Source organism: Stegostoma tigrinum, chromosome 19, assembly GCF_030684315.1.
Source record: "Stegostoma tigrinum isolate sSteTig4 chromosome 19, sSteTig4.hap1, whole genome shotgun sequence".
NCBI lineage: Eukaryota > Metazoa > Chordata > Chondrichthyes > Orectolobiformes > Stegostomatidae > Stegostoma > Stegostoma tigrinum.
Genome location: NC_081372.1, coordinates 10,209,608 through 10,233,602, shown reverse-complemented (window position 1 = coordinate 10,233,602; position 23,995 = coordinate 10,209,608). Strand labels below are relative to the sequence as shown.

General features: G+C 44.9%; 1 protein-coding gene across 4 annotated transcripts in view; it reads right to left on the bottom strand.

Moving 5' to 3' along the window:
• Positions 1-2,131: 2,131 nt before the first annotated feature.
• Positions 2,132-23,995, bottom strand: part of trib3 (tribbles pseudokinase 3) — a 29,435-nt gene continuing 7,571 nt past the window's right edge. For 2 of the 4 annotated variants that reach the window (XM_048550328.2, XM_048550326.2), the window contains 3 exons: positions 9,983-10,276; positions 5,479-5,771; positions 2,132-4,592 (listed from right to left, as the gene is read on the bottom strand). In XM_048550328.2, the coding sequence (XP_048406285.1) occupies positions 4,139-4,592; positions 5,479-5,771; positions 9,983-10,270 (1,035 nt within the window). In that variant the 5' untranslated portion in view covers positions 10,271-10,276 and the 3' untranslated portion in view covers positions 2,132-4,138. Of the gene's footprint in view, positions 4,593-5,478; positions 5,772-9,982; positions 10,277-15,542; positions 16,175-16,276; positions 16,295-23,995 lie in introns of those variants that run through there. The other 2 variants (XM_048550329.2, XM_048550327.2) reach the window with 2 other exon arrangements.

Below are 23,995 nucleotides of genomic sequence, written 5' to 3'. Positions count from 1 at the left end.
ATGCACCACCTTTGTCAATGTGGAAAGGATAAGTTGTGACCTCTATTCAAAGTCCTAGGTCTAAGTGGATTTCCAACCAAACAAAAGCTTAGTGCAGAAGATTTTTCTATCAGTCTACGGTTGTCAGAGATGTAGCTGAATCCACAAAAATGTATATAGTTTTTAGAGGACTCATCAAAGTTTATCCTTTATATCACCAATGTTTGTTTTTTTAAATACTCTCTTTGCCACGCTTTAGTCTGTTTGTGTTGTGAGAATAAGTTTGTCTAAGTTCTAATCCTTAATTATAGATTAGTTACTAACCAATTTTGCAAATGATTGCTTGTTTATGATAAATAGATCTTTTTGAGCTCATTAAAGTATCCTGGTGAAAGCATATTTAAAATAGTAGCATACAAGAAAATCAATTGTTGTCTAATTAAATAATTGTTTCAACACCTTTATACCAAGGTAAAGTTGCAACAGTCCTACTGGACCATAGAGCTGCTCTCTCATTAGTGAGAGATGACTGGTAGGGGTTTAACCGGACAGTTAGCACACCCCAGATGAGGGGAGAGGTTGAGAATGAGAGTCCTTCATGGTAACCTCAGTTGAAGCGGGAATTGAGCCACACTGTTGGCATCGCTCTGCACTTCACAGCAGCTGTCCAGCTGGTAAAAGACTCCCACAATTATATTAACACTGTGATTGTGTTGTAGTGGGGCATGATTAGCAGCACATCTCTCCTGTCAGTTATTTTTTCTCTAAAAACATAATTAATTGAACAAATTTTGCTGTTATGATGGAAGGTAGGTCGTTGAAGATGGCTGGGTCTAAGACGTGATCCCAAGGAACTCTTGCAGAGATGTCTTGGAGCTGACTTGACTGACCAAACAAAAACATTGCAACCATTTTTAATTTTCCTGAGCCTTCCACTGCCTAGATTTTACTAGAATCCCTACAGTGTTAAAACAGGCCCTTCGGCCCAACAAGTCCACATCAACCCTTAGAACACCCCATCCAAACCTCCCATCCCCCTATAACCCACCTAATCTACACCTCCCCGAACATACTATGGGGCAATTTAGCCTGGCTAATCCATCTACCCTGCACATCTTTGGACTGTGGGAGGAAACCAGAGCACCTGGTTACCTCCCAGAGGCCACATTCCAATAAATGGTGCTCTGATGGACTTTCGTGCCTCTGGAATTCATTTTTTTTGCCGATAGAATTCCAACAGTACAGAAAAAGGCCATTTGGACCATCAGGTCTGTACCAAACGTTTAAAGAGCATCCTACACAGATCCACCCTCTCACTGTAACCCTGCATTTACAATGACACCCAGCCTACTCTTCCCTGGACGCTACGGGATAATTCACCATGGATAACCCAACTCATCTGCAGGTTGTCGCAGTTCATCCAGCACTACACTTTGTTATCTCACCTCATCTGCTTATCTTTGGACTGTGTGAGGAAACTTTCACAGGCACAGGAAAAATGCACAAACCCTACAGTCACCTAAGGCTGGAACCAAATCCAGGTCTCCAGCACTGACCAATAAGCGAGCACACCTACAGCAAAGCTGGTGAGGCCTGGCAGGAATCAAACAGAGCCTTGGTGAATGGGTTATTAGTGAGTATAGGTGTTTGATAGTACTGGCAATAATACCTTCCATCATTCTGGTGAAGATTGAGGATAGAGTAGTGAAACAGTAGCCTGCTGAGTTAGCCTCATTAGGCAGTGCATCAGTCTAATAACATGAAAGATGTGAATTCAAGCTGCACATTGGCTGTTGTGTTCCTAAGGGAACAGAGGGATACAGATCCTGTACATGAAGCTAGTTTTAGTGTGGAAAGGCAAAATATGTTGGCACAGGCTTAGGGGGACCGAATGGCCTGTTCCTGTGCTGTATTGTTCTTTGTTCTAGATTTAACCTGCTGTCAGTGACAGGACAGCCCTGGGCAATTTTCCACTTCCCATTTTATATGGTGCACAAATTCAACTATCTACCTCTTGGTACTGTGCACTGAGTGTCGAATGATTTATTCCCGAGGAATGCTATAGCAACTACTTTATCCCCAACACTGCCATGCTATACCCTGAAGAAATGTGAAACAGGAAATGTGGGATTCAAAAAATTAACACCACACAAAAAATACAATTGTTTTTAATTGAAAATCAACAAATATGCAACCAGTACATACACACAATAACTCAAATGTAGTGTTGGCATTGCTGAACGTTATCAAATATATTTACATCAACTTGTCATAACTGTACCATGCAGTCCCGTACAATACAACAAGAGAAACTGTGTCTGCTACAGATAAGAGTGATAACTCAGCCAGTCCTGTTTCTCTGGTCAATTTCCACCAAGTTGCAATACAAGTGGGAAACAGAATTTTACTCAGATATTGAAGGCACAACAACTGATGGCTGTGGAGTCATCAAGTTAGCTGCTGTCAGTCTTTCCTGGCAAAATGGTCAGGGCAATTAAAGGATAGCAATAAATGCTGGCATGGTTAGTGATGCTCATAATCCAAGCCTGGCCAAACCTTTGTCCCAGTAAGAACAGTCCCCATTTAATTTAGATCCCTTCAACTTAAGGCATTGATCCCTTAACTGCACAATTGGCCTAACACTTAGCAGAGTGTAGGGCACATGTAAGTTAAGAGGGGTCACATTCAGGCATTAACTGTGTGGTCTCAATGCTGTCAGTTAGAGACAGTCATGAGCCTGCAAACACAAGGGGCTTTCTCTAATGTCTTCAAAGGGTGCAGTCTAACACTGTCAGGTTAAAGCATACACTGAGATTTTGGCACAAAAAAAAATACAGACATTTTATTTCAACAAATGGCAGGGCTGAATTTGAAGATTAACCCTTCCAGTGCCAAGTATCAATTTCATGTCATCCTATGCTTCAAATCAGTCAGGATTCCATGAAACCCATTTATTTTGTCTCTGAAAACACTGAGGAGAGATTAAACATTGTCAAGTATTGAGTGATGCACATAAGGTCCTTCCAACAACAATATCTCGTTGGGACAGACCTCACACTACCCGACCCGAGTTTTACACAGCAAGTCACTTCTCGATCAATGCTCCGCTCAGGGGAGTTCTAAAGGGGTATGGGCAAGGGTGGGGGATGTTGCCGGGGTGGGGAGGAATGCAATCAGATGACAGTGAAAAAACAGGAGGAGAAGACTTCAATCCGTGCTTGTTGACCTTTATGCATTTCTTGAAAGCACCTCCGGAGGAGAGAGAACAAGAGTGATCCTTCAGCTTTTGTACAATGAAGGGATTGGGCCAGGAGCTCTCAGTTCAAGTGGGAAAGTCTGTCCCGTTCTCACACTCCTTCAGGTTCACCAGGGAAGGTTGAGTGTTACTTTACAGAGGCAACAAGGGGTGGGTGAGTTACCCCTAAACTCTGCCCAATCACCACAAGGTTCATGCTGAGTAGGTGACAGCCCTTCCTTCCGTACCCAACAATGAGTAACACCTTTGGTCCCCAGTCGAAGGAGAGGTCACAGGAAACTGGGCAAAAACCATCCATACAGCATCACTGCTACAAGCCCTTCACTAGGCCAACAGTGGAATGATGGATCAGAGGTTCACAGGTTTCATTCGGTATCACCGACCAGGCTACCCTAACTTTCTACGCTCCCTCCCTCAAGACAGCTCACCTCCGTCATAGACTCTCAATCCCGAGGTAGTCCTGGTTGTGTTTTTATTGCTATTGGTAACCTCCAGCTGCAAACAAGTGGGCCAGAGGTTTGTTTTCATTTTCACCCAGGTGTGTGTGTGTGTGTGTTCAAAGCATCTAGACGCTGACTGTCAGGAGGGACTTGGAGTTTCCCAAACAGGATTCAGCAACCCACTTGTCTGAAGACCCGCTGTCATAAACACTGACCAATGAGTGGTGTCCATCGCCCCAGGCTTCTGCCACATGATGCGTGAGGCACCATCTCCCAACAGTAAAGCCCTGGGAACAATCTGCACCTGGCACCCCCCAAAGTCTTTCACCTCAAAAAATACTCCAACAGGTGAGGATGCAGAGGCCAAAGTCATCGTTCAATTCACAGAGAAGGCACAACGTGACCATCAGCGTTTCAAAAATACATCTCCTTTTTTATAAATGGTTTTCAACAAAACAAAAATCTACAAATCTGCATCCTCCCTGTAGCCATCAGGGACCAACTGGTCAGTCGATGGGCCTGAGCTGCTGCTGAAGGTCATGCTGAAGTTGGAATTGAACCAGGGATGATCCAAGATCTCACTGGCTGTCAGCCTCTCTGCAGGATTCCGTCGTAAGATGCACTGAATAAGGCACTTGGCTTTCGGGGAAATGTGGTCCGGGACCGTGTACAGCCCTCGCCGGATCTTGCTGAAGAGGGCAGCTGGCTCCATGTCCTGGAAAGGGTAGCGGCCCACCAGCATGGTGTAGAGAACCACTCCCAGGCTCCAGACGTCCGCAGCCCTCCCTGAATACGACTGCTTGGTGTTAAGTATCTCTGGCCCCACGTACGCAGGACAACCATGCTTGTCCATTAAGGAATCGTCCTCTCCCTTCAGGACACAGGCATCATCCAAGTTTTCAAGCTTCAATTTGTTCCTGAAGGTGAAGAATGAAAGTTTCATTGAGAACCCGTACTGTTAGATGCCTACTCAAGACAATTGAAACCTCTTCAACGGTTGTAACAGAAGCAAACCCCCAGAGCGGGCGAATATTCATTTTCTGTTGTTCTGCAAAGACTACTATATTTAATTTTTATTAAAATGTACCAGAAAAGCATGGCAAAATTTGTAGCAATTGCTTTTTAAATGATAGGAATATCAGTGCCTCATTGCGTGTGGCCTTGACTTTTTGCATCATCCCTTGGACAAGGTGCACAGCCACCAGGAAGCTTGTTTGAATTTGCCTAGGTTTGTTGCATCTTGGCTGTGAGCTGGCAGTCAGTGAGTGGAGATCTCCAGCTCCACTAGTCTTGACTGGAAATGGAAGGATGTGTCTCCACCCACCTTCCGGAGATCCTAAGCCACCTCATGGCCAATTAATTACTTATCATCATCTGTTAGTTGTCAACACTGCTGCAATGTGGGGAAACATAGCAAAAAAAGCTGTGCGCAAGAAGATCCCACACACTACAACATGACAAAAACTGATGAGTTTGCTTAAATAGCGACGTTGGTCATGGGCTTAGGTTAGTGGGGAGAATTCCAATCTGCTTCTCCTCAATATAATGTCTTTTACATCTCATGAGGGCGCAGACTGAGGACCATGAGGTTAATGGCACTGACAGACACATGCACACAGACACACACACAGTCACTCTCAAACATAGACAGACACACACACACACACACAAACAGACACAGACACACACAATGAGGTACTGACATGTATACATTCACAGACAGATATCTGAAGCACAAGAGTGTTGTTTATGGAGGTGTTTGTCACACAGCTCTGAGCCCCTGCCATTTAACCCCGTGCTCACCTCTGTCTGTTGGCGAAGATGAATTTCCTCAGCTTGAGGTCCCGGAGCACAATCCCGTGTTGGTGACAGTGTGCCACCGCCTCTGCCATCTGCCTGAAGAGACTGGCAGCCTCCTCCTCACGAAGCCTCTTACACGTCCGCACGTACGAGTGCATGTCGCCATAGCCGCGTTGGAAAAGGACATAGGCCTTACGGTCTCCCGCGATCACCTCAGCCATTTGACCCACGTGTGGGTGAGCTGGGAGGCAGGCATAAGGGGCAATCACCTCCCTGTAACGTTTCATGGCAAACACCTACAATGCAGGCAGGAGGAAAGCCAGTGAAGAACAACAGCAACAATTTCCCAAAGCTCATCACCAGCGTGTAAATCAAACAACACACTGATACACAGAGAGGTAGTAGGACTGTTGACAATACCATGTCGAAAATGCAACTCTGAACAGAACTTTTTGAGAGCAGGCAATATACATTAGGGTTTGCATTTAGGAGGTGGGCACTTGCAGTGCTGTGCTGGTGAGCCTACCTCTGAGTTAGGAGACCTGGTCTCAAGTCCCATTTGTTCCAGAGGTATTTCTGAATGGGTTGATTCAACAATAGATGCAAAAAGGGAGCCAGAATTTTGCAATTAGAGAGAGGTGGGCTCCACAGGGGTGGTGCATAGTGTTTCCCCCTCCAACTCCACATTCATGTAAAACTCCAGTCTTTCTCTACCCTTCTCCTTTGTTACTGCTGCCATTCCCCCAGGGGACGGCATGTGGAGATTGTTATTTTGACTAGTGATCCCAGGGATGGGCTATACAAAAAAAACAAAGTCCAACACGATTAAATCCTGTCCTATTTTCCTGACCCTAATTTTGGTTATTGGAGCTGCATTGGGAGGAAGTGCTTGTGTTAATTGTTTAATTTTTCAAATGGTGATTTGGAAGTGTGTACCAAACAAAAGAGAATTAGAATCATAGAACCCCTACATGTGGAAACTGGCCTGTGGTCCCAACAAGCCCACATCAACCCTTGGAGCATTTCACCCAGACCCATCCCCCTATAATGCACCTAAGCTACACATCCCTGAACACTATGGGCAATTTAAGCATGGCCAATCCACCTAGCCTACACATCTTTGGGCTGTGGGAGGAAACTGGAGCACACCCACGCGGACACAGGGAGAATGTGCAGACTCCACACAGACAGTTGTCGGAGGGTGGAATCAAACCTGGGCCCCCGGTGCTGTGAGGCTGCAGTGCTAACCACTGAGCCACCGTGCTGCCCAAATTTTGGGCTCTAAAAGGTGGACACCATCAGGGCTGGAGTGCATTATTTCACCCCGCCCCGCCCAACACCATTTTGATTATTCTTTTCCCCACCTCTTTGGTACTTGTTATTCTTACCAAGTGGGCAGGAGGTGTAATTGGGTGGTCATTATTCCTGGTCCCTGCCTCCCTAACTTGCCCTTCCTCCCACCTATCCCCTCCTCCCACCTCAAGGCCCACCCCCACCTCCTAACCTCATCCCGCCCCTTGACCTGTCCATCCTCCCTGGACTGACCTATCTCCTCCCTCCCTACCTACAGTCACCTTTACTGGCTCCATCCCGGCCTCTTCGACCAGTCTGTCTCCTCTCCACCAACCCTCTCCTTTATCTTCTATCTGCCTCCCGCTCTCTCCCTATTTATTTCAGAACCCCCTTCCCCATTTCTTAAGAAGGGTCTCGACCTGAATCATCAGCTTTCCTGCTCCTCTGATGATCCTTGGCCTGCTGTGTTCATCCAGCTCTACACCTTGCTATCTCAGATTCTCCAGTATTGGCAGTTCCTATTATCTCTCACTTGTAATTTGGTTCCTTTTATACTTAAAAAGAAACTGATCTTGTACTGCCCCAGATGGGGAGAGTTTGTAATTTGGTGATTTGTTAATTTGATGGTTTGGTTTCCTTTTCCCCTAATGGATGGCTGGACTACTGGATACTGAAAGGATCAAGTGGAAACTGTGGTAAACTACTGATTTGTAATAAAACCCTTATAAAATCTGCAAGTTTTTTAGCTGCCTAGTTCATTATATAGATATTGGTCTGCAAAATGGACTAAAGGCCTGATGGTAACAACTGGGTCATAAAAAGGAGGTTAGGTTTAGGTTAAAGACAGAGAAGTTAAGGATAGAAATTGTTCCACTTGGAGTCTGAGCTGCTGAAAATACACTTCAGTACACATGCACCATCTCCTCTACCGGATTAACACATATCCTGCCTGAAGCCAAATTGGCAAGAACTAGGGACAAATTACAAGTCATGAAGGTAACCAAACAGGTAGATGAGAGTAAACCAGTTGATGTGGTGTATATGGATTTCAGCAAGGCGTTTGATAGGGTTCCCCACAGTAGGCTATTGTACAAAATGCGGAGGAATGGGATGGTGGGAGATATAGCAGTTTGGATCGGAAATTGGCTTGCTGAAAGAAGACAGAGGGTGGTAGTTGATGGGAAATATTCATCCTGGAGACCAGTTACTAGTGGTGTACCACAAGGGTCGGTGTTGGGTCCATTGCTGTTTGTCATTTTTATAAATGACCTGGATGAGGGCGTAGAAGGATGGGTTAGTAAATTTGCAGAATGTACTAAGGTCGGTGGAGTTGTGGATAGTGACGAAGGATGATGTAGGTTGCAGAGAGACATAGATAAGCTGCAGAGCTGGGCTGAGAGGTGGCAAATGAAGTTTAATGCAGACAAGTGTGAGGTGATGCACTTTGGTAGGAGTAACCGGAAGACAAAGTACTGGGCTAATGGTAAGATTCTTGGTAGTGTGGATGAACAGAGAGATCTCGGTGTCCATGTACACAGATCCTTGAAAGTTGCCACCCAGGTTGACAGGGCTGTTAAGAAGGCATACAGTGTTTTAGCTTTTATTAATAGAGGGATCGAGTTCCGGAACCAAGAGGTTATGCTGCAGCTGTACAAAACTCTGGTGCGGCCGCACTTGGAGTATTGCGTACAGTTCTGGTCACCGCATTATAAGAAGGATGTGAAAGCTTTGGAAAGGGTGCAGAGGAGATTTACTAGGATGTTGACTGGAATGGAGGGAAGGTCTTACAAGGAAAGGCTGAGGGACTTGAGGCTGTTTTCGTTAGAGAGAAGGTTGAGAGGTGACTTAAATGAAACATATAAAATAATCAGAGGGTTAGATAGGGTGGATAGGGAGAGCCTTTTTCCTAGGATGGTGACAGCGAGCACGAGGGGGCATAGCTTTAAATTGAGGGGTGAAAGATATAGGACAGATGTCAGAGGTGGTTTCTTTACGCAGAGAGTAGTAAGGGAATGGAACGCTTTGCCTGCAACGGTAGTAGATTCGCCAACTTTAGGTACATTTAAGTCACCATTGGATAAGCATTTGGACGTACATGGAATAGTGTAGGTTAGATGGGCTTGAGATCGGTATGACAGGTCGGCAAACAGAGGGCCAAAGGGCCTGTACTGTGCTGTAATGTTCTATGTTCTATGTAAAAAAGGTTATGCTCAAATAGCTACCCAGTTTAGATTTTCGGCCTTTGGAAACCATTTGCACCATCCCCAAGTGTCAGCCCCTGATGCTTCATAGAGAGAGACAGTTCTGCGGCACAAGGCAATGTTGAGTCTGGTGTCAGTTTACACACAGACTCATACACACGGTTGTACATCTGAATGATTTGGGACTTTGCTGCCAGGTAAAGGGAGGTCACTATGGTAATGTTGCCCATCAAGTTTCTCACTGAGAACAAAGAGTGTGGAAAGATTATCTCCCAGTGCATTCTCCCATTTGGGAAGAATCGGGAAAAGGGGAAAGCAGCAAGCAGACAGTGGTCTTGTTCGTGAAATGGGTTCATTGTTTGAAAATGATGAAAGGACAAGGGAAAGGACAGAAGTGGTGACGGAGAACTTGTTGAACCTATTGCACAGGAAATGACCATTTGCAAGAAATGCACATGGCAGCGTGGTTAGTGGTTGGAAGCTGCCTTGAAAGATTGGGTTGGTTTCAACAGTGAGAAGCGAACATTGTGAAAAGCACCATCCTCTCCTGAAAACTTGGAATGGCCTGGGACCCTGACACCAAGTGCCCTCCCCTCCTTTTGGCTGGGGTCAATCGTCTCCGATGCCCTTCCATACTCCCCCACTTGCTCCTACCCTCTTTTATAGTCTGGGGTCCTCCCACATAGAACATAGAACATAGAACAGTACAGCACAGCACAGAACAGGCCCTTCAGCCCACAATGTTGTGCCGACCATTGATCCTCATGTATGCACCCTCAAATTTCTGTGACCATATGCATGTCCAGCAGTCTCTTAAATGACCCCAATGACCTTGCTTCCACAACTGCTGCTGGCAACGCATTCCATGCTCTCACAACTCTCTACGTAAAGAACCTGCCTCTGACACAAGGAACAGGACCAGGCTCCCAATCAGTCATTTGGCCAGTACACAAAACAGTTGCCATCTACCCAGAAAGCAAACCCTGCTTTCCCGGTTAAACTGATAGACATACCTTGCAGATGTAATCCTGCTCCGTGTGGGTGTGAATGGCTCGGTAACAGTTATTTGCCTCGGTAAGATTCAGCAGGAGGTAAGGTCCAATGCGGGACACAGTGTTGTCATCGGAAGAGGAGGGCGTTGGGGATGGTGAGCCAAGGCATGGAGATAAGGCTGGTATAGACAGCTGGCTGACACGAGCTCGCTTCGATTTGGGGAGATCAGGGTCATCAGCATCATCAAAGTCTAACCTCTTCAACCTGGGCGGGAGCGAGAGCAGCGATCGCTGGGCGTTCACACTCATAAGGATCTAGTGGAGGGGGCAAGGAAACAACAAGTTTTTACATTGCAGTTCCCAAAGTTAGCTTCAGAGCTAAACGAGTAGGCCATTGAAACGGGCTTCTCCAGCATTTACTTAGTTTGTGACTGATCTGTACTTTGACTCCATCTATAAATCTTGCTGCCAACATTGCGCAACACCCTTAACAAAAATCTAACCAGTTTTAATTTTGATATTTTTGATTCAATCCTCAAACAGCTTTCTGACTGATGACATTCCAGATTTCCACAAGCTTTTATGTGATAAAATGCATTTAAACATCATCCCTGAATGGTGCCGTTCTCAGCTAGAGTCACTGAGTCATACAGCATGGAAACAGACTCTTTGGTCCAGGCAGTCCATGTCGAACATAATTCCAAACTAAACTAGTCCCACTTGCCTGCGCTTGGTCCATATCCCTCCAAACCCTTCTTATTCATGTACTTATCTAAATGTTTTTAAATGTTGTAACTGTACCCACACCTACCACTTCCTCTGGAAGTTCATTCCACACACGAACCACTCTGCGTAAAACATTTGCCCCTCATATCGTTTTTAAATCTTTCACTGTAAAAATTATGCCGAGTCTTGTAATCCCCCACTCTAGAGAAAAGACACATGCTATTCACCTTACCTAAACCTCTCATAATTTTACAAACCTCTACATTGTCACCTCTCAACTCCTACACTCCAGTGAAAAAAGTCCCAGCTCCTCCTTATAACTCAAACATTCCATTCTTAGTTTTGCCCCCATGTTTTGCATCAAACCCCCCCAACCCAAGAGGAAATAGTTTCTCTCCATCCACAGTATCAATTCCACGAAGCTTCTAGAATTCACAGTCCTGCAGTCTTTCCCCTGTCTCCCACTTTCCAAACCCATTCCCATATTTGAGTATCACTTAAGACAGCATTGTTAAGGTACGGTTGTATAGGTGGCATTTCATTTGCAAGACCACATGAGCTTAACGACTTTTGCATACTCCTGATGCTACTAAAGTCACAAGATCCATTGCAGATCAACACTGAGCCCTTTGACTGCACCCAAGTTGTGCCATGGTATCTTGCAACTCCAGTCAAGTGTTACTGCTGATAAGGGAAAAGAGAGTGCAAATTCATAGATAACAAAGTGTGGAGCTGGATGAACACAGCAGGCCAAGCAGCATCTTAGGAGCTCAAAAGCTGACATTTCGGGCCTAGATCCTTCATCAGAAAAGCTAATTCATAGCTGTGCTTCCAATGATGCAACCCCAAGCAGTGGGATTCCCTCCATCAACCTCTTGCCCCTACCCCAACCCTTCTCCATTAGCGTATGCTTCCATGTCTTTCGGTCATCTTTTCATACTTTTCCCTGTGTGGCTCAGCGTCAAATTCTGTTCCATGCTCACTCCTGTGAATTTAAGTGCCTCAGGGCAGATAATTGCATGAAAAGGTTCTACGTATTGCTTTGTGACTGTTTATCTTCCATGATAACAATGACGTGTTTACCCAACTCAGTGTTGCATTTTAACACATCAATTCACAGCAGCATTGGAATTGGAGTGCACACCATTCAAGCCCTTCATGCTTGTTCCACCATTCAATGAAATCCCATATGATCTAATTCCATACAGCTGCCTTTGTGCCAAATCCCTCATACCCTTATAAGAAAACAACAGAAATTTTAGAAAAAAAAACTTAATAATTGATCTAGCATCAACTGCTATTTGCATAAGCAAGTTCCAAATTTCTATTGCACATTGCATTTCTAATTTCACTTCTGTGAGGACCAACTCTCAATTTTAGACAAGGTCCCGTCATCCAGGGCTCTGCAGCCAGCAAAAGTAGTTTCTCTCTTTGCTATCAGCTCCCTTTAATATTTTGCAAAAATAGTCAACCAAATCACCTTCTAATGTAGAAAAACCACGTGAACATCATATGTGACCGTATTCTAAACCTGTGTTATACTTAGAGGTTTTTGTGTAAACACCATATTTTATGTTGATAGGGATTATAAATGACGGACAACAGCTTCAGTGTTTCTAAGTTCTTTCAGTCACAATCACCTGGTTTGGAAATTCCAATTTTGCAAGGTGTGTGAAGTTTCAAATCAAGAAGATTCATTGTAAAAATGAACCCAAAATCTTAATGCCAGAAGACATAGGGTCCACAACACAATACTGACCAGAATTCAGTACAGAATGCTGTCTCAGAGTTGGTTAGCTCAGTTGGCTGAAGGGTGATGCTGTGCAGTACCAACAATGTGGGTCCATTGCCCCCCAATGTCTGAGGTTACAATGAAGGTGTCTCCTTCTCAACCTCACCCAAGGTGTGGTGACCCTCAGGTTAGACGACCACCACCAGTTATCTCTCTCGATTGAGAGAGTAGCCTGATTGTCAAGTAAAACCATGATGACTTTACTTCTATTTCCAGACAATTAAGCAAGTTATCAAGTGGAAATGCCACACTGATACAGTAGGTGGTGCTCTGGACACTGTTGGCTCATGCAGCTTGTAAGACAAACAGAAATAACTTTGTAGAACTGCATACACTGAGTCACATGGAAACTTCGAACAACCCCTCCATCACACACACACACAGAGGCTTGCCTTTAGTCCTCCCCAGTGCCACAAATACAACACACATCCATCAACTCTCCTGTGCATATTTTCCTAACCAACTTATTCATAAATGTTATGACACACCTCAGGAACAGGTGGGGCTTGAACCCAGGCACCAAAAAGCCCCGTATCAACCCTCCTGCAATAACGAGGATCAAAAGCAAGACACCAGACTGTTATCCCTAACTATTGACTACCTCACAAAATGAGCCACTTCCGATGAATCACATTCAGGTGAATTAAGTAACAATCACCATCCAGCTCATCAGACTGTCAATGTTAGACACATAGGGACTTGCCTCACCTGTGAATGGCACTAACAGCCTGTATCATGCACACACATGACACCAGCATTCACACTTAATAACCACAAAACTGTTCCAAGCATGCAAGAAGAAATGCTATTACAAATCAAGAGTCTCAGTATTTCACACACCTGGCAACCATGACTTGTCTTTTTCTGAACAGTCACTGGAAGTGCCTGCAGAGCAATGGTTTTGCCCCTCCCTCTCTCTCACTTACATCATTCTACAACTCCCTGTGATCTCTATGCTCCTCCAGTTCGGGCCTCTGGAGCGTCCCTGATTTCAATCGCTCTGCCACAATCACAGAACATTTTCTTCCACAGAACTGTTCCTGTGTAAGAGATTGCTCTTCAGCCCATTGTGTCTGCTGCCTTTCTCTCACCGTTCTCCAGCCTTCTCCATGTAACCTCGCACCTGTTCTTTCAATAAAGTCTATTTCCCTTTGGAATGTCTCCATACCACACACTGGGGCAGTGCATTCCCAACCCTGGCCGTTGATATGAGAAAGCTTTCCCGCCTCCCCCACATTGACTAAAGAAACAAACGCAATTACTTTATACCTGTGTCCTTTCGACCTTTATGCCTTCAAGAGTGGGAACAGTTTCTCCCCGTCTATCCTATGCACATCTCTCATAGATAGTCATATCTTGTTCAAATCTCCGAGAGACCCTAACATTAACCGCCTAGGCGCTGAGATCTGTACCCATTTCTCACACTACCCCAACACCGCTTCTAGAACACATTCCTTAAACCTTAGCTCTCTGAGCAAACCTTTGGTCACCAGTTGCAACAGCCAACTCCTATTTTTCTACATCTGTATCTCCTTTCATGATCAATTCTTTTTTAGGGCCTGACTGTACAATGACATATTGGACTTCACTGGAGTGTTATGCCCAAGCTGCTGCAGGTTGCTGTTAAGAGTGAGGTAAATTGGATCACCATCAGGCCCCTGCATTGTCATGCAGAAACCACTACAGAACACTGAGAAGAGCATGCAGTGAACAAAGGGACCTCACTCAAAAAGTGCCTGGCGTGTTTAATGGACACACCCAGAGATATATTTTGGGGGATGATGGTAAGGATGAAATTTAAAGTCAAGACTAAAGTTGGATTGAAGAACCCAAAAGTCATCTATCCCACTTATAAGGGGCAACTTTTCACAGTTGCTGGGCTCCGTGAAGGGGGGGGGGGGGGGGGAGAATGTCAGGGACACATTGGAAAGATGCCAAGGAAAACCCAGCCTTTTCCTTAAATGTGGAACAAGCCAAGGCTATTCGGCCCCTTCCAACCTATCCCCCTGCTCAAAGAGCTCACGGCTGACCTGCATTACAAACTCCATCCAACCTCTTAGTCACTCTATTGAAAAAAATTACCAAAAAAATCTCAATTTTGAGATTCAAGACCACCCCTCCCAGTATCAATAACCGTTCTGTTTGTGAAGAGGGAGGGAAGTGTAGGAGATCTCCACTGCCCAGTAACTGACGGGTAGAAGTAACTAAAACATGAAACTTGCTGGAAAAGCTCAGCAGGTCTGGCAGCATCTGCGGAGAGAAATCAGAGTCAACATTTTGGGTCGAGTGACCCTCAGAACTGGGGAAAAAAAAGAGAGGGGGGGGAGAAGTAGCGTTTGCTAGCATCGTCTTTTCAATTCTTTCAGATTCTGTCTTTTTGTTCCAGGCGGTCTACTTCCCACCAACAGAAAAAAAGCAGAGGACATGGTCTTTTGTCTCTTATCTATCCAACAAAGGACGCCAATGATCTTCAAACACTTCGGGGGTGTTGGGGTTTCGGTTTACTCCAGATTCACTCGCCCCCCGACTTAAAAAGGCACAGAAACTTCCCACAAACTCCTTGACTCTTCCAGGGATACAAGCGTGTACAGTTTCCGTCCCTCACACAAAGGCAGCAGCTTCCAGCCAGTCCATGCGGTTACACAGCGCTACCACACGCGCCATTCCAAATGAGAATATCTCAAGGAAACTTAGAAGAATTCAAACACAAAGTAATCCAGAACTTTAAGCATCAAAACCGTTACCGGGGCACGGAGAGGAGAAACAGAAAGTTGGGGGGGGGGGGGGGGGGTTTGTGTCCATTCACTCCTGTATAAACTTTACACAAAAGGAACAATATTGATTTTCTTTTCTCTAACACAAACTGGCCATAAATTAAATGTTCAGCATCTATAACTTCTCTGGCACCCCCTTTCAATTTCTCAACGGGGGGGGGGGGCAGGAGGTCGGAACAAATAGTTAAACAGCCATCCCGATTTTAAAAGAACAGATGTTTAAGGTTCAGTCTTAAACATTAAACTCTCTACTATAGGATTATATGTATAAAAAACAGTCGCGACTTACTAAAGGTTTTGTTTCGTTACAAAACAAACGGTGGAGGGGGTGGGGGATTCGCCCGAAGTAGTTTCGGTGAGGAATTCCCAGTAACACGGGAATCTCCGAGAATTTGAAACGACTCTCTCTCCGTGGAAGTGGGAAATCGTAGCCTCAGGTCCTGAGACCAGCTCCTCTCCCTGTCAGTAACTCCCCACGTGTGGACCCTTAGCCCCTGATGAGCCTTGGCGAGTTTCAGCAACTTTTATCCTCCACCATCCAGCAACACATTCTGATCTCTCCGAGTAAAGTCCCGATTCAGAAGAGCAGCGCAAACAAAACAAAAAGATTCTTTGTAATTCCTGGGAGGCAAATAAAATAGTAACTTATTCTTGAATTGCCAAGTGATGGAAGGAAATCGTGAAAACTCTCGATGTCCTCAGAAGTATCTTTGTTCTTTCTCCATGAAACTGATAAAATGTTTCTCTTTGCGTGTTTCCTCTTAGTTTGAAGGTGAATGAGTGAGAGAGTATGATGTGTGCGTCCCAAGAGCAGAGATACACTATGATGCTAGGCTGCTGTAATCTGGCCGAATTATTACACTGCCCTCACGCTTTCACTCTCACTCTGAACTGGCTGACGATGACTGCGCTACCGATTGCAACATCCTCCCTCCCTCTTGATACAACGCACACAAACTATTGGCGACACAGTATCAAGGGGGCGGGCAAGAAGTGAAAAATATATATTTATATACAAATTACCTGGTTTCAAAGACAGGCTTCACTAGACACAGGGAGGTGGGCGGGCAGAAAATTATTCTTCAGAGACTCAGCCTCAGGTATCAAATGCGCCCAATCAAACCCTTGTCGGTCTGAGGAACCATCGCCATCTCAAATGAAGGAATATTCTGCACCACACAAAGCCAAGTATTTATATCACACATGAAAAAATACTGTCCGAAAGTGTTTCTGAGGATCACTATTTGAGGCAGAATGAGGGCAATATATCAGTGATGGGTCAAAAGTTGGTTAGAAGGATCATCGTGAAGAAGGATAGAAATCAGGCCTGAAAGTGTAGAGGTTTTGGGGTGGGAATTCCTGAGCTCAGGACCCAAGTCAGAAGTTGCGCCACACCAAGTTAGAGTCCAACAGGTTTATAGCTTTAAATTGAGGGGTGAAAGATATAGGACAGATGTCAGAGGTAGTTTCTTTACTAGGAGAGTAGTAAGGGAATGGAATGCTTTGCCTGCAACGGTAGTAGATTTGCCAACTTTAGGTACATTTAAGTCGTCATCGGATAAGCATATGGACGTACATGGAAGAGTGTAGGTTAGATGGGCTTGAGATCAGTATGACAGGTCGGCATAACATCGAGGGCCGAAGGGCCTGTAATGTGCTGTAATGTTCTATGTTTATTTGAAATCACAAGCTTTCGGAGCGCAGCTCCTTCGTCAGATGAAGCATACAATATACTCCCCTCCACTTCACCTGACAAAGGAGCAGCGCTCTGAAAACTTGTGATTTCAAATAAACCTGTTGGACTATAACCTGGTGTCTTGTGACTTCCGGCATTTTCCACCCCGATCTAACACCAGCACCTCCACACCAGGATGCAAGTGGTAGCTGAAGTGATTGAAATCAAAAATACTCGAGAGATCAGAATTAAAGGCATGCAGTTCTTTTATTTAACTCATTCATGGAATGTGGACATCAGTGCCCAGACCAGAATTTGTTGTTCATTGCTCACTGCCATTGAGAAGCTGCTATTTTGAACTGCCGCAATCTTTAGGGCACAGGTACACCACAGTTCTTTTAGGGAGAGAGTTCCAGGATTTTGACCCAGCAATGCTGAAGGAACAGTGATATATTTCCAAGTCAGGATGGTGAGTAACTCAGTGTTCCCATGTCTCTGCTCCCCTTGCCCTTCCAGATGGAATTGGTTGTGGGTTTGCACGGTGCTGCCTAAGGAGGCCTTGCTAAGTTGATGCAGGGAATCTTGTGGGTGCGCATCATCAGTGGAAGGAGTGAATGCTGAAAGTGGTGCCAATAAAGCAGACTGCTTGATCCTGAAGTTCTCCTGGTGCTTCACGATTGGAGGGGATTGCTGTGATAAAGAGGAGCGAGGTCATGGACGGATCTGAAAATAAGGTTGAGGAGTTCAACTTTGAGACATTCCTTGAACAGGGATAAGAACAGGTTGGGAAACACTATTGTGATGTGAAATGTGTACAGATAATGGCAGCAGATAGGGCAGCACGGTGGCTCAGCGGTTAGCACTGCAGTCTCACAGCACCAGGGACCTGGGTTCGATTCCAGCCTCAGGTAACTGCCTGTGCGGAGTTTGCACATTCTCCCCACGTTTGTGTGAGTTTCCTCCCACCGTCCAAAGATGTGCAGGCTAGGTGGATTGGCCATGCTAAATTGCCCATAGTGTTCAGGGGTGTGTGGCTTATAGGGGGATGGGTCTGGGTGGGATGCTCCAAGGGGCAGTGTGGACTTGTTGGCCGAAGGGCCTGTTTCCACACTGTAGGGAATCTAACCTAAAATAATGCCAACTTTCCTTGCGTTTTCAAAATTTTCCTTTTAATTTCAGATTTACAACAATATTTTGCATTGTTTTAAAGTCCCAATTTCTGAGGATTGGATTCCAATGCACCATTGTAGAGTCTCACATGCACTAATCATCATCAGATCATCAATGGAACAGCGACAATCTGCTTGGGTGTCATGTTCCTAGGAAGAAAGAGCAGTGTAAACACTGACAGCCCATGTTCCCCCCATTATTGATGTGTTTACATGTAGCCCAGATTAATGATTACACCTGCAGTTTATTGAGAAATCATTACAGTTTACAATCTAATCAGGCTGTACTATAAATTAATGATTCACTATATGAATTGCGCTCTGCAGTATACACACAAATAAGACAAAATGCTGTTAGTGCGTCACTGAGATGAAAGACTGAATATTAAGCAACCTCTTCAGCTCCACCCTGCACAAACTCCAACACATCAAGAGCAGTTCAGCCTATTCCTGGGGTCGGTTAGCTCAGTTGGCTGCTTAGTTTGCATTGCAGAGCGACACCAACAATATGGTTTCAATGAAGGTCATCTCCCCCTTCTCAACTTCACCCTTCATCTGAGGTGTGGTGACCCCTGGGTTAAGCTCACTCCTCTCCAATGCGAAAGCAGTCTATGGTCCTCTGGGATTATGTGGCTTTCACTTCACTTTCCCAAAAGGCTGCTTATTTTGATTCAGGCAGTCACAAAATTGTGTCCCTTCCTCTGCCTCTGCAACTGCCTATCAGTCCTCAACACTGCCAGCACAAGATCTGAGCATGTCATCTAGGCTGCCATCTCAGTGCAGTATTGATGAGATAGAGCAATATGTAGATGCAGTATGTTGTGAGCTTAAGGCCTTTTTGCAGGAATGTGAGTGCCAAATCTAAGTTGATACTCCTGTGCTCTACCGAAGGAGTTCTGCACTGTTGGAGGCACTGAGCACTTGCCTGGCACTTGCGGGTGTTTAAGTGGTTGCAAAGCATTAATAAAAACCCTTTTGATGCAATTTGAAGAACAGCAACAACAACTTGCATTCATCTGGTGCCTTTAACAATAACATTCAAATTATATTCATATAGCAAATTTAAGGTAATGGAAAGTCCAAAGGAGCTTCACAGGAGAAGTATGGTACTGAGTCACATAAGGTTAGGTTAGGTCAGATGATGAAAAGCTTAGTCAAAGTGGTTGGTTCTCAAAATACTTTAAAGGAAGGGAAGTCAGGTTGCAGGGCAGAATGGGTTCCAATGGTAAAGTTGTTAAGATGTAAAAGAGGCCAGAATTAGGGAGGGTTGTTAGAGGGGCTGGAGGAGATTACAGAGATAGGGAGAGAGCAAGTCCACAGATCAATTTGAAAACAAGGCTGAGAATTTTTAAATCACAAAGTTGCTAGACTTGGTGCCAGGAATGACTTTGTCTAAATGAAGACACAGGTGGAACAAGTATGAATGACATGAAGCGTAGAATGTGGGAGAAAAAAACAGTGAGTTGGAATAGTTGATTCCAGAGGTAATGATAATGTGAGTGAGGATTTTCACAGCAGATGAGCTGAGAGAGATGAAGTTGAGTGATGTTACAGAGTAGGAAATAAGTGTTCTCAGCAACAACATGAATATGAGGTCAAAACCTCATCTCAGGATCAAAAGTAATACCAAAATTGTGAATAGACTGACTCAATCACAGGTCGTATCTAGAGAGGGAATGGAGTTTGCAGTGGGCAACACAACCAACATGTTCAGCCTTTTTGATATTCAATTGCAGGAAATTTCTTCTCATCCAGCACAGGAAGTTGGATAAATGGTCTGTTAAATTAGCAAAAGCAGAGGAGTTGGGAGAGGTAGTGGTGAGTTAGAACTTGGTGTGCTTCGAGTACATGCGCAAACTGGTGATATGTCTTTGTGTGGATGATGCTGCCAAGGTACATTACGAAGACGAGAAATGGAGGGGTTCTAGGGATAGATCTTTTGGGGACACCAGGATTAACATAGCAGGAGCAGGTCTAGAAGTCACTTAATATGGTAAAATGTCCAAAAATGGGCACTGACCCACATAGAAAGACATAGTGACAGGTGATCAAAACATAGGGTGCAAAGGTAGGTTTGAAAAGTGTGTATCAAAGCAGCTGTAGACTCAGCAATACTTGGGTCAGTTTAGCTCAATTGGCTAGATAGTTGATCTTCAGAGCAGTGTGATGCTGACAGTGTGAGTTCAATTCCTGCACTAGCTGTAGCTATCACAGAGGACTCTCCTTGCCTGTGGTGTGGTGGCCCTCAAGTTAAACCACTGCCAGTTGTGTGTCTCTCTAATGAGAGAGCAGCCCTATTTTTTAGTAAGACTATGGTGACACAACATTGAGGGATTTCCAGGGCTCAGGACCCAGGTGGCTGGAGGCACAGCTGTCAATGGTTAAATGTGGGGATGCGCCAGAATAAGGGAACTGTTGAGATCTTGGAGCATGGTAAGTATTGGGTAGTTTAGATTAGATTCCCTACAGTGTGGAAACAGGCCCTTTGGCCCAGCAAGTCCACACCGCCCCTTGAAGCATCCCACGCAGACCCATCCCCCTATAACCCACACACCCATGAGCACTACGGGCAATTTGGCATGGCCAATCCACCTAGCCTGCACATCTTTGGACTGTGGGAGGAAACCGGAGCATCCGGAGGAAACCCACGCAGACACAGGGAGAATGTGCAAATTCCACACAGGCAGTCGCCTGAGGTTGGAATTGAACCCAGGTCTCTGGTGCTGTGAGTCTGCAGTGCTAACCACTGAGCCACTGTGCCAGGCTTTGCTTTACAAAGAGGAAGATGATGCAAAACACTCAAGAGTTGTAAACACATGAATGAAAATATTAAAATTGGACAGTTAGCAGCCCAGGAGCTAATGCAAGTCAGAGAACATGGCTGTGATGGGTTGGCAGGACTTGGTGCAAACCAGGACTAGGGCAACACACTGGGTGTGCTGTAGATTATAGCTTCTGTCTCTTATTAATTTCTTAGTTTTCACTCTACCTGGAGCCAGCCATCAGTTAGTCACTGTTTGGTTCATGGGATGAATCCCACGTCATAACTAGCAACCTGTGATGTGATTAAAGGGTGTAATACAAAATAACACGATGTCGAGTGTCAGTTTCTGAGGATCCAATGTATTAATTCTACCAGAAAACTGGGCATATCAGCCCGTTGAGAGAAAATGGGAACATCAAATCTTGCCACAGAAAGGATGTTATTAAGCTGGAGAGGGTTCAGAAAGGATTTAGCAGGATGTTGCTGGGAATGGAGGGTTTGAATTATAAGAAGAGGCCGGATAGGCTGGGATTTTTTTCACTGGACCGTAGGAGGTTTAGAGGTGACCTTACACAGGTTTATAAAATCATGACGGCATAAGTGAAGAGCAAGGGTGTTTTACTGAGTGTGGGTAAGCTCAAAACAAGGGGGTGTGTTTTTAAGGTGAGAGGAGAAAGTTCTAAAAAGGACATTAGGGGCAACCCTTTCACACAGAGTGGCTTGTATATGGAATAAAGTGTCAGAGGAAGTGGTGAATGTGGGTACAGTTACAACATTTAAAAGCCATTTGGGTAAGTACACAAATAGGAAAGGTTTCAAGGGATATAGGCCAAATGCAGGCAGGTGGGACTAGTTTCGTTTGGGAGCATGCTTGGTGTGGACTAGTTAGACAGAAGGGTCTGTTTCCGTGCTGTATGACTCTATGGTATTGAGCTGCTCAAGTAGAGAAAAAAAGAGGTGGGGCTGCAATTCAGTGATTCAAAACCAAAACAACTAGAACGGCGTGAGAGTGGAAATTGAGGTGTTTTGAATTCAAGCTTGTAACTTGCGTCATTTGGGAAGGTCACACACAATCAGTTCAAGTGCACAAAATTCTCCAGTCCGGGGGTGCTGAAATGACAACAACAATTTGTATTTATGCAGCACTTTCAAGATATTCGGTCATCCCATGGTGCTTGATCACAATTGACGCCAGAACATTTAAGGAGTCTTACAGGAGTGGGAAGGGCTACTTGGAGGAATTGAAGCAGAAAATTCCAGTGCTTGGGGCATTGGCAGCTAAAACACAGTTGCCTCTGGGGCATATGCGTGGCCAGAAATTGGAGGAATGCAGTGGTTCCAGAGGGCCGTTGAGCTAAAATCTGTTGCATTTTTGGAACCAATCTGCACTCAGTAGTCAGCAAGTAGCCTCTGGAACCTGTACTGTCTTTTTATTACATCGTGCCCACTAGGACCTCAGCTCTGTTTCCTCTTCACTCCTCCTCAATTTTGCTCAATGTCTCTTGAGACCTTTTTCACACAAAAAGCAAGTCTCCCAGTTACAACAACAAACGGCAGCACAAGCCATTTGGTAAACCACTTGTCAGAGTTTCAAAGGATGAACGAAATTCAATAAGTAACATTGACCTCTAGAAATGAGGGATTTTGGAATGGGGATTTCTCATCTGGAATCCCATTCTGAACATTAGAAAATTGGAGTAAAGAATTTCATCAACATTTCTCAGCACCCTGGGATAGGGCTTCTTTACCGAGGTGACTAATGTATTTTTGATGAATTTGATTTTTCCTCAGAACAATTGTAAGTCCTCAGAACAATGCAGCAAAGGCACTAGTTTCTTAGTGTATTACAGATTTTATATATTTATCTCTGCATTCACCAAAAAAAATCTGTGCTCATTTTAATGTTCAGCTTCTGGTTGTTTCAGTGCTTCTGTTTATTTTGCTCTGAGTCAACACCCAACGTTAACCAATGCATCATAGTGCGAGCGTAGATCAATTACTATACCCTTATAATCAAACACAGAACAATGGGACTCTGTAGTACTGTGCTTCCTCTACTAGTGACTGCCTGTCTTTTTAGTTCAGACGAGACATTCACCAACTGAAGGTCTTGTCTCCAGCTAAGTGGGAGACCTTCGGACTGAAACCTGGGACAATCCTGCCTGTTTATAAGATTTTCACTGGACATCATGTTGTTGCCTTGCTGCACCACCCCTGCTATTTTCTGGTTGACATTTGTTGGGCCAGTCTTGATGCCCAACACTCAGGAAACTGGATCAGGAGGCAGAGGGGTTAGTGCATTCTGCTCAGACTCTTCCCTCAGTGGGTCACTTATTAACATACCACTCTAATGGATTTCCCTCTTTAAGCGCTGGCATCCCCTGAGCTGGAGTACATGAAGGAAGGTCCAGGTAAGGCGGGGTGTTTCTCTGTGTGTGTCACTGCCAAGTATCCATGAGAGCATACCTACAGCAATTACATGAACCACTCATTGTCTCTTTTTTGCATTTTTATTTTAGGCTAAGCATGAAATCACATGACACCAGGTTACAGTCCAACAGGTTTACTTGAAATCACAAGCTTTCAAAGTGGTGCTCCTTCATCAGGTGACATGGAGGGAAGCGCACTCCGAAAGCTTGTGATTTCAAATACACCCTGTTGAACTATAACCTGGTCTCGTATGACTTCTGACCTTGTCCATCCCAGTCCAACACCGGCACCTCCACATCATGGCCAAGCATTGGCTCAAATGGCTCCATATTCACTCCCTCCACAATCTACAAGATTCACTGCAGAAATCCATCGAGGGTCCTGAAACAACACCTTCTCAAATCATGACCACTTCCATACACATGGACAGGGGCAGCAGACGCATGGAAATGCCTCCACTTATACATTCCCCTCCAAATCATTCACCATCCTGACTTGAAGATATATCATCGTTCTTTCAATGTCTCTGAGTCAAAATCCTGAAAGTCCCTTCCTGATAAGTCTACTACAGCACGTGGACTGCAGCAGCTCAAGCAGGCAGCTCACTACCACTTTCTCGAGTGTGACTATGAATGCGAAATGAATGCTGGCCCAACCATGACACCCAAATACCATGAATGCATAAAAAAAAGCCCCTCAGTTCA